At 44.2% G+C, this 10,141-nt stretch overlaps 1 protein-coding gene across 1 annotated transcript in view; it reads left to right on the top strand.

The window, feature by feature from the left end:
- Positions 1-1,163: 1,163 nt before the first annotated feature.
- dstyk (dual serine/threonine and tyrosine protein kinase) overlaps positions 1,164-10,141 on the top strand; it is a 27,852-nt gene continuing 18,874 nt past the window's right edge. Inside the window, exons 1-2 of the mRNA XM_080845889.1 lie at positions 1,164-2,467; positions 7,132-7,541. Coding sequence (XP_080702015.1) covers positions 2,260-2,467; positions 7,132-7,541 — 618 coding nt within the window. The 5' untranslated portion in view covers positions 1,164-2,259. The remainder of the gene's footprint in view (positions 2,468-7,131; positions 7,542-10,141) is intronic.

Below are 10,141 nucleotides of genomic sequence, written 5' to 3'. Positions count from 1 at the left end.
TTGTATCGTCTGCAAACTTGACAATGGTGTTTGAACCATGTACAGGAGTGCAGTCGTAGGTGAAGAGGGAGTAGAGAAGAGGACTAAGCACGCAGCCCTGTGACACGCCTGTGTTGAGGATGAGGTTTGAGGAGGTGTGGTTCTCTATCCGAACAGACTGGGGTCTGTTGTTCAGAAAGTCCAGTATCCAATTACAGAGGGAAGTGTTGATACCCAGGTGACTGAGATTAGTGATCAGTTTGGAGGGAATGACAGTATTGAAGGCTGACAACGAATCATTTGAAGAATAGGCTTTTCATATTATAACAAAATATAACACAACAATAGTACAACTAGCTAAATAGTACAAATAGCTACAAAGTTTGGTGGTATAGATTACAAGTAATTCCCTGAGGTACTTCACAATAAATAGCCTAGAGTAACAGTGCCTTCCTGAGGTGCTTTACAATGAATACAGTAACAATTTTGTTTATACCCATGTGTAAGGTGACTGTGATGGCATAAGGATACTTGACCTGTGTGGGACACCACAACCCAGTAGTCTCAACAGTAGTTTTAACAATGACAATGATCGCACTCGATTTACTGTAAAAAAAAAAGAGTCTTTATGAATGTCGATGAAGTGTTGCTTGTCTCTTGCCAGGAAGCAAACACCTACATCCGGACCCCATGAGAGACACTTACAGGTAAATTCCCATTAGGTAAAATATAGCAAATATTAAGGAGTGAAATATTTGGATTTGCAGACACACCATCATGTTGGTGCCATATAGGTCATTTCATATTACATTGACCATGTACCAGTGTAACAATAATACTATTGTTCAGTTCCTAATAATAGGTAGGCTTGTTTGGTATTTAAATATCTCATATTTATTTTATATTCTAACAATGAATGTTAATACTTATAAATTCCCAGATTAACATTAAAAAACATTTGGACTACCTAACTACATGTTCCATACTGCATCAGCAAGCAATAACCACGGTTCCGCCCCTTTTTCCTGAAGGCTGAGTTTAGTGCTAGCTCTCACAACAGTGGGGAGAGCATGTCTTCGTCCACATCCATCAATGCGGATCTCTATGTATTGGAGAGTGTTTGACTGGACCGGATACCTTTGTTTTAAGCCTGGAAACATCTTCAAGTTGCAGAGACTTCGCGAGTTAGTTATAACTCCTTGCTAGACTTTTAGCAGGTAAATTGATGGGTGTTTGTCAGATAGTGTTAGGTGTTCAATACAAAATTACCATCCCCTGGGACTTCTGGATTCGCTAGCTAGCTAGCCACTATACGCAATTACGCAGTCTTGGTAGCGAGAACAAGTTTGTTTGTCACCAGAACACACCGACTGATTCTCGTTTTAGTTAGCATATTTGCTAACTATGTGATCTTAACAATTATTGGGATATGTGTTGTCAAGATAGTTCCAAGACCATTCCATAATATTAATAGAGGAAACTTGTTTTCATTGGAAGGATAGCCTGCTAGTTTTGCAGGCGGGTAGTAGAGAGCTTGTTTACTAGTACCAAAGCTAACGTTACATGGCTGGATCCAGTTTTCAAAGTGAAAGTGATCATTGGAATTGTGTTTATCCGGGATTTGATGCAGTAGTTACAAGCGTGACTGGTTTTACCCTTTTGAAGTGGAATAACGTTAACGTTACTTTTTTCAGTTGCATGTATTGGACTCAAATGAGCTACATAGGTAGCTAGCTAGCTGCGTTATAGTTGGTCTGACTGAGTTTGATTTGCAAGATTGATAGTTCATTCTCCATTAAATTAGCTAACGTTAGCTATGCTAGTTAGCTAAGAGAGTAGGGAGTGTTATTGTTTGGGATTTTACCGCTAACGTTACTTCCTTTTAAACTACGGCTAGTGGTATTGTTAACATATAGCTGAAAATGACTTCTGATGGTGTCACTAATTGCCGTAGAAGTAACATGATAAGTAGCTACATTTGAACTGATATTTTTAGTTCACATAATAGCTATAAAGTCACATAGCTAAAACAGAACCTACATTGTTCAAACGAAATATAGGTTAACTGTTTAAGTCGCCAGCAGTTTATAGAAAACTCCCTGACTTTGAGAACTGGCGCACCCACTCTCACCCTGGCTCAAGAATTTGTTCATGGCGTTTCGAAGGTGAATACGGTGCAATTTTGCAAGCCTTTCTGTTTGAGGGTGATCTAGCTTGCTCTACCTGTGGCGACCAAACATTACTCTGTGGCTTCGGAGTGAGCTAGCCAGCCTCCCAGTCATGGAGAGCAGCGGTGGCACCGGCAACCCACAGAAAGCTACTCCTTTGGCTCGAGAACTGACAAAGATATTCAGTAGTTACAACAAACAAGCCGGACTGCTCAGAAAGAACTTGAAAGAGACGAACATCTTCTTTCGGGAAATCAGGCAGAACTACAGCAATGCCTGTGCATCAGCCGCAAACACGGGGACGGCAGCACTGGAAGCAGGTAAGACGAGCAGAACACCTGTGCAACTCTTTGTATGTAGTCATAAACTTGCGTTCTTTTTTTTTAACCATATGTAAAACTGCATTTGCTCTTCTAGCAATTACACTTTTTACGAAACCTGGGTCAGTATTAAGAGACAACTTACACGGGAACCCCCAATTTGCTGTTTGCAAAGGGGTGCACCAATTCAGCTCACTGCACCAGCTGCAGTCAGACACCCCTCCCCAAATCTCAATTTGAACCCACGTGTTAAAGCTTAAAAGGCACTGTGGCCTTACATCTCCAAGTCGACACACACATATGGAGTAAGACTGTGGATTTTAGCAATAAGCAACCCTTAAATAACCCTCTTTAACAATAAAGAACCCAATAAACGTTTTATTGGAGACACCTCCGTGGTCGTGTTTTGGAGGTGGGCTCCAGTTGTCAGCAAAAGCAGTTGTGACAGCTCTGGAGGTTAAAGCTGAAATCGGTGTGCCTTTTTCTCTTGTGAAACTGCAGATTTTCCTCTGTGAGTGTTAACTGCAGAAAAAAAGGATTTAGAAGGGTAAAAGCTCCAAGCAGATTAGGGGCAGTAAAAAGGGAGGTTTTCAGTTGAGAGAAGTCTAAACCCCCAAGTATGACTCAGTTTATGCTTCCCTCTGTTAAGAGAACTGGCCTACAGAATTAAATCGTGCAATTTCACAAAAAACAGAGAAGCCTTGCTGGACACTCTTTTTTTTAGGGTAGTGTAAACAGTTGGCCTACTCCAGCCACCAGGCTTTCCCAACAACTCTGGACAGACAAGCATATTACACTGATTTATGCCAAAGAGACATTTGTTCTACACTCCGGGGTATCCTTAAACTGCAAGCCACAGAAGTTCCCACGACCCACGCAGAGTCAGAGAAAGTCTCATGATGTTACCCATATTAGGGTGACATCAGTGGGATGTGTAAGGATGGAGAATTGTAACATGGGTTCAGAACCCATGGCCTCAGTTAATCAGTGCAGTTAGTTTCATGTTATTGTTGCTCTGTAACTGTGGTCATTTTAAGCCACAGTGTGAAAGTTCATGTGGACGTGTAGGCGTTTGAGTAAGATTGATTAGCCTATCTTTCTTACTCAAGACTCTACAGTTCATTTACTGGGCACGTTGTTTTAAGTAGTGCAAACCTGTATGTTGGGAGGGGATTGTAAGCTCCGGCCTTAAGAATGATTAGAGAATATTTCAAGATATTTATGTAGGCTACATGATTAGGTCCAGTATTAGACCCGTAACCCTTCAACACAAAACTCTGTCCCCGCTCTGATACGGCACTATTAAAATGGTGCATTTGTTCTGTGTTATTAATGCTGTTAATATACGATAAGTCATCATGCCTGTGAGCTGTAAAGATCTTATATGCCTGTGGGTAAAGCCTGGGCCTACATTTTGTAGTGTAGTGTAGTGATGTGATTTTGTGGAGGTTTCTGTCCACCACACAATCATTTTTTTCATCAGCCCAGACAGTTTTTTTATGGGTGTGTTTATCCTATTTCCTAATTATAAATGGCATTGGGATACTCTTATTGTTCACTGACCAAGACTACTGCCAGGAAACGACTATCAGAGGCGCAGTCTAGTTCCTTGTGTTCTAGGATAGAATTTCCCAGTTGTGCAGCTTTTGGTATAAAATAGTGTTTTACGGCACCACATCTGCTCTGCCTGAATCCCTGGCTTGTGTGAGGCCTAGCATCATGTGTTCGAATTCTCCCTCTTTTAATTGCATGGCAACCTCTCACTGCAGAACCATGAAGCTGCAAAATCGATGAAATGCTCTTTCTTTTTGGTCTGCAGGCCTAGTATAGAGTCTTCCCAAATCGTCAGCCTTTATGTTGGTATTTTCAGCAGCCCAGACAGACACCCTCCCCTCCCCCTCTCTCATTCTCCCTCTCCCTTTTCTGTACCCAGCAGATTTAGAGAGATCAGTTTAACTTGCTCACTTAAGTGGTCAAAAAAAATCACGGCACATAGTCGCACAGCAAAAAAACAAAAACAATTCAGTCTTTCTGGAGGCTTTCTTTATCACCCACAAAATGCACAACGGATTCCGAGTGTGTCCCAGTGCCCTGAGAGCTGGAAGCAAATACAGGATGAATAAAGGTGATGCAGATAAGGGTACGGGTGTCTAAAATGCTTACCTGTACAGTTTGATGTAGTGCGCCTGCAGTCAGGCTCATATGGGTTAATTTGTCTCCCAGGGATGTTTGTACGTTTGCATTTGTGTGCGTGTATTTATGTGTGTTTGTTTTCTGATATGTCTCCATCACCTGTCAGCCTCTAAAGCTCTACGATTACACAGAGAGAGGCGAGTGCAGCATACTGTAGCACAGAAGGGGATAAGTAAGGTCAGCAGTATGTTTAAAAAAACCTACAGTGTGGAAGGAAAACAACAAGCAGGCCAGGCACAGATTAGCATTGACAGAGGGGAGGTGTGTGTGTTTGTGTGTGTGTGTGTGTGGGGTATGGTGTGTGTGTGTAGGGTATGGTGTGTAGAGTATGGTGTGTGTTGGGCGCAAGCAGTGTGAGAAGTGTAGGAAATAATTTTTTGACCCTCTGTTCTATGTTGTATCCCCCCCTCAAGCACACACACACTCACACACAAACACCAGCTGCCCCGCTGGAGGACTATGACTCAGCAGCTCTGGGGATTATTACCAGGACTTGCACACATGAGCATGACTGAATCTCTGTGGCTGTTTTGTGAAGCAGCCTTGGGATGTGTCATGAAACGGTAGCCCTCAGGAGAGAGTGAACCCCTGCCACACCCCCCTCTCTCTTCTGTAAACACAGGCCCTCTCTACCTCACTCACTGACAGCCTGACTGCACTAAGTTGGAGAGGGAGAATGGATAAAAACACATCTCTGTATTTAAGGGTCAGATGATCAAAATAGAATGTCTTCCCACTTGTTTATCTTCTATATTGCGTGCCTTAAGGCATATAAACAGCATACCCTATTATATGTAGCCTATCTAAACCTAATGCAACTGCATGAATGGCAATAGCAAATTCGCTAATGTTAGCAGATATGACCAATAGGCCACACATTACATAAAGTTCCTTTAGTGGAGAAAGAGGTAACAATCCTTTGTGCACCACTGCACGTTAAGACTAGCCTGGATACCCGACCGAACCCCGCCCACAACATTTGAGGTCGGGAAGTTCGGTCTGGCACTGCTCCATTGGGGAGAAATAATCAGTTTTCAGCAAAATGATCTCACCAATGAAATTGTCAGGGTGGGCTTTTACCGATGATGGACAGATGATCAACCAATGCTTGAGTTGAATTAACGGTAGATTCGAAAAACGTACCAAGATGGCGGCGTCTCGGGAGCCTGTTAGTGGGAAATATTTTATGTGAATTAAGCTATCTACACGACTTTTTTATGTCTACATTGACTTGGTTAGTTGTGTATGTGCTACACGAATGTTGCAGAGTTTTGTGGGTCTTACCTGAAGCTCAAGACCATTATTATTAGGTTACTGCTAACGCTTAGACCAAAATTCCATTAATACACATAGTAGCTAGCTAGCCTCGCTGCTAATAAGTATAACGTGAGCATGCATATCTCACAGGTATTAACAGCGCATTCATTTTGAAAGAGGAACAGAGAAACGCGATCAAGGCATTTGTCGATCGAAAAGATGTTTTTGCCGTCCTTCCTACAGGATCTGGTAAAAGTTTAATGTATCAGATGGTCATACTACGTTGATCTGATTGGTTCTAGGTATCCAATTGAGTGAAGAGGCATTTTTTCCCCTGTTCGTTGAAACACTCCCCATAATCACAGCTCAATGGAGCATTATCAGACTCATATTCTTACTAGAATTATGAGTATGACATCATCAGGCTACGTTAAGACATGTTTATTATGAAATTTGATTTCTTCTGGGCTGGCTGGTGAGGCTGGCTGCTCTGGCAGTTTGAATTGCATGCCTCTTCCTGTCCTCCTGTTTTACAGCTGGGCACTGTTCACTGAACAATTATTCAGGCTTCAAACAGTCATTATTTTGTCTATGTTCACATGATCATCACACACCCGATTTGTCATAGCAACTGCCTGCACAGAATTAGGCTGAGATAACTAATTTATTGTTTTATGTGCGTGGTATTGGAAATTGTTTTCATATGCTGATAGTTAAACTGACTGACTTCTTATATTTTGCGGATTGTCAATTTTGTTGTTTTGTAGCCTTCTCCTAAGATACTGCGTGGACATCAAAGGAACTGTAGTCACCAAATGCTCATACATAGGTCATATATAAACAATTTTTAAACTTAAATATCTGTTAAAAATGAACGTATGCTAAAATGGAAAAAGCCACCAGGAAGGATACAGTGGAGTGCACTATCCATATCCATTGAGGCATGGACCAGTTAGCAAGCCTTGGGTCAGGACAGCCCTTCAGTGTAGCCTTCTCTCCTATCCAATATTTGATTGTTCAGTGTTTAGCATGCAGTTTAAATATCGATTTTTAGATCTGTCAACAATGTGCATTTTTGGATATAGCGGCTTGCCCACAGACACTCTGAATGCCCTTTTTCCCCCCTGAGCACACAGCTAGAGACTTGTCTATACTGTTTCTGCTTCTTTTCTGTGAGACTCACTCTTTTCCTCTCCTCTCTTCATCCTCCGCAGGCATGCAGCTCAACTGCATCTCTTTCCCACGGCAAGAGGAGGAGTACCTGCACAGCGTGGTGGGCAGTACCCCGTACATCCTGCTGCTGGGCCAGGACTGCCCGGCCCGCTACCAGCTGCTCAACTGCTTGTTGGGGGAGCGCCTGCTCCCTATGGGGCCCGACGCAGGGACCCCCTGTGGGCCCCAGGGCCTCCTCTGCAAGCGGCGGAAGCTGTGCTTCACGCACGGGCGCCAGACCCGCCTCAGCCTGGCGCTGCCCGGCCAGTACGAGCTGGTGCATCAACTGGCGGCCCACTGTGGGCGATGGGACACGGTGCCCCGCCAGGACCTGGAGATCCAGGAGGAGTGCGAGGATCCGGCGCACCGGCTAGCAGAGCTGGAGATCACGCTGCACCACTCACTACTGCAGGTAAAAAAAGGGGGTGTTGGTTTAGTAATGAAGTTAAATGAGGATGTTATTGGTTTTCCCAACGTTACTTTTTTAAAGGCTTAAACTTTCAGGCTCAGGGACTTGACTGGAAGTTTTGATTGAACTTGTTTCAGGGCTATTTGGAAGAGAATGGGGGGAGGGGTGTGTGTGTGTGTGTGTGTGTGTGTGTGTGTGTGTGTGTGTGTGTGTGTGTGTGTGTGGGGGGGGGGTGGCTGTAATCCTCTTGCTCAAAATGTAGGCTGCTGAATTTTCTGTTGTGCAGAAAGTTGTCAGAAGCAGGGTGGAAAAAAAGGCATTGAAATAGCTTGGCAGGGCTTGAGGTCCCGTGGAAAGAATGAGCAGCAGCTCTCTACAATGGTCAATAAGGGTGGATGGATTCCCTGGACACCAGAGGAAATAGTGTTTTAGTCCTTGTTAATTTGACCTCATAGGAAACCTTTTATGCCTGTGTGTCATCGCCACATCGTCCAGGTAGTTAGATTTTCACCTGTGGTTTAGTTCCTGTTAGATTTTCACCTGTGGTTTAGTTCCTGTTAGATTTTCACCTGTGGTTTAGTTCCTGCTGATGTGAGGCGTGATGCGTCTCCACAAACCCGCCCTGTCCCTCGTGTCAAACATCACATGCTGCCCCAGAGCAAGGCACAGCTAATCCCTCAGATAAAAGACCCTGCCTATCCCCAGCCCCAACACCCAGCCCTAGCCCTCCAGTTCCTCCTGAAGGCATTGGCATGGTTATCCAATTCACCTCGTACGACTTCACGAGAGACACGCCCTTTCTAATCTGATGATTGTACGACTCACCTCTACCTGCATGGTTCTACGAGAGGCTGTGGAGATTACCAACGGTTTATTATGATGTTACAAGGCCGTTACATCATCAACAACAAACTATAAAATAAGAAATTGTTTGTTTTTATCCCGTGTATTTTCAGTTAATGATCAGAGGCTGTTGTTGTGAAATGAATTACTAACGACAATGACCAAGCTCGCGGTTATTGCCGAATATTTTCTATTATTATACCACACAAACAGTTCTGCTTTTTTACGTCTACTATTCAGGTTATTTTACAATTTAATCATTTACACTGCATGCTCTGCTAACTCAAACACAAAGAGGCTGTTCGAAAACCAAGAAATGTTTTTGTTATTGCTGTAATTAGACAACGTCTCCCTATGCTTTATATGCGGCGAGAGCCACGATAGAGCAAGGAAGAAGGGAGATGTCGGTTTTCCTCCTGCATCGCCGCTGGGGCCCTTCATAGTTTTTTTTTCATTTTTACAAACTTGTCCCTGATCTTCCTCCAACTCCTAATGCACTCCTGGACCTTTTTTAAAAACGGAGATGCTGTCATATAGGGAACGAAACAGGAAACGTCATTTTAGCCAGGGGTGTCGGACAGCTCGGATCGGATAGTCGGATCGGATAGTGAGAAAATTCAAGCGGTGCTCCAGAGGCCATCCGACACCCTCGGATGGCCCTCCGAGGTGCTCAAAGTTGTGGTCCCACTTCAAGGAGGGCGTTTAAGGGCGTGCCTCGTGAGATCGGAGAGCATGATCGGATAAGCATGTGGGGGCCTTAACCCTGAGCCCAGGCCAGAGATCGTGACCTCCCCCCCCCTGCCCCAGAGGGCAGGCTGTGACCCCCCCCCCCCTCCCCAGGGCAGGCTTTGGCTCCTGCTACGGTTGCCTGCTCTACTCCAGCTCTGGTTCTGCTTCAGGCAGCGGCAGTAGCGGCCCCCACTTACATAATGGGCCCATCTCTGCTCCAGGTCTGCTGCCTTTCACATGACCAGGGCACAGGCCGGGGATGAGAAGAGAGAGAGGAAGGCGGGGAGAGAAGAGGAGGAGTAGGGACAGTGGGAGGGAAGAAGAAAAGAGTTTGGCTGGGAGGAGTTGTAAGAAAGAAATAGGGGAAAGTCGGAGTAAGTGGGGGGTGTTATGGTGTGGGCAAAACGATCATTGTTGGGATGTGGTTGCCATCGCAATGACTGTATTTATTTGGCCCGTGGGTATGGCTCATAAATACTTTTCTAGTTTGTCCTGGTCATGGATGTATGGATGTCATGGATGGATTTTTTTTTTTTCCGTTTTTGCATTTATTATCTTTCTGGTTTTCATTTGTCACTGCTCATCTGCCTCATTGGGCTGTAAACAGGCTGGATTGATAACCTTTGGTCTGGGCATGATTCCATTAAGCCAGGCTAAAGCAAGGGAGACCCAGCAGATCTATAGATATGGCTTCCTTGGCAAATTAAATCTCGCATCATATGCCTGTGTCACAGAGGCCACTAAAGAAGTAGTGTCCTTAAATGTCATAGGCCACTGCAGCTCAAACAGAGCACAGCGATACTAACGTATGGGCCAGGAGGTAATGGTGCTGGAAAAGAAGATATTTGTGTCATCCATGGAAGATACTTTGGGAGTTCTACTTGCACAAATACGGCAGCAGACAATAAAGACCTTTGGTCGGTTTTCAGTTGCTACTAAACTTGTGGATGTTGATGTACCGCCTGAAATGCTTTTCACCTGGAATGTTGTCATTCAAAAAAGTTTGAGTGACAAATAATTGGACCTGGATT

This window comes from Sprattus sprattus (assembly GCF_963457725.1).
Source record: "Sprattus sprattus genome assembly, chromosome: 10".
In the NCBI taxonomy this organism is placed as follows: Eukaryota; Metazoa; Chordata; class Actinopteri; order Clupeiformes; family Clupeidae; genus Sprattus; species Sprattus sprattus.
The sequence above is the reverse complement of the archived record's forward strand: the minus strand, read 5'-3'. Positions and strand labels throughout refer to the sequence as shown.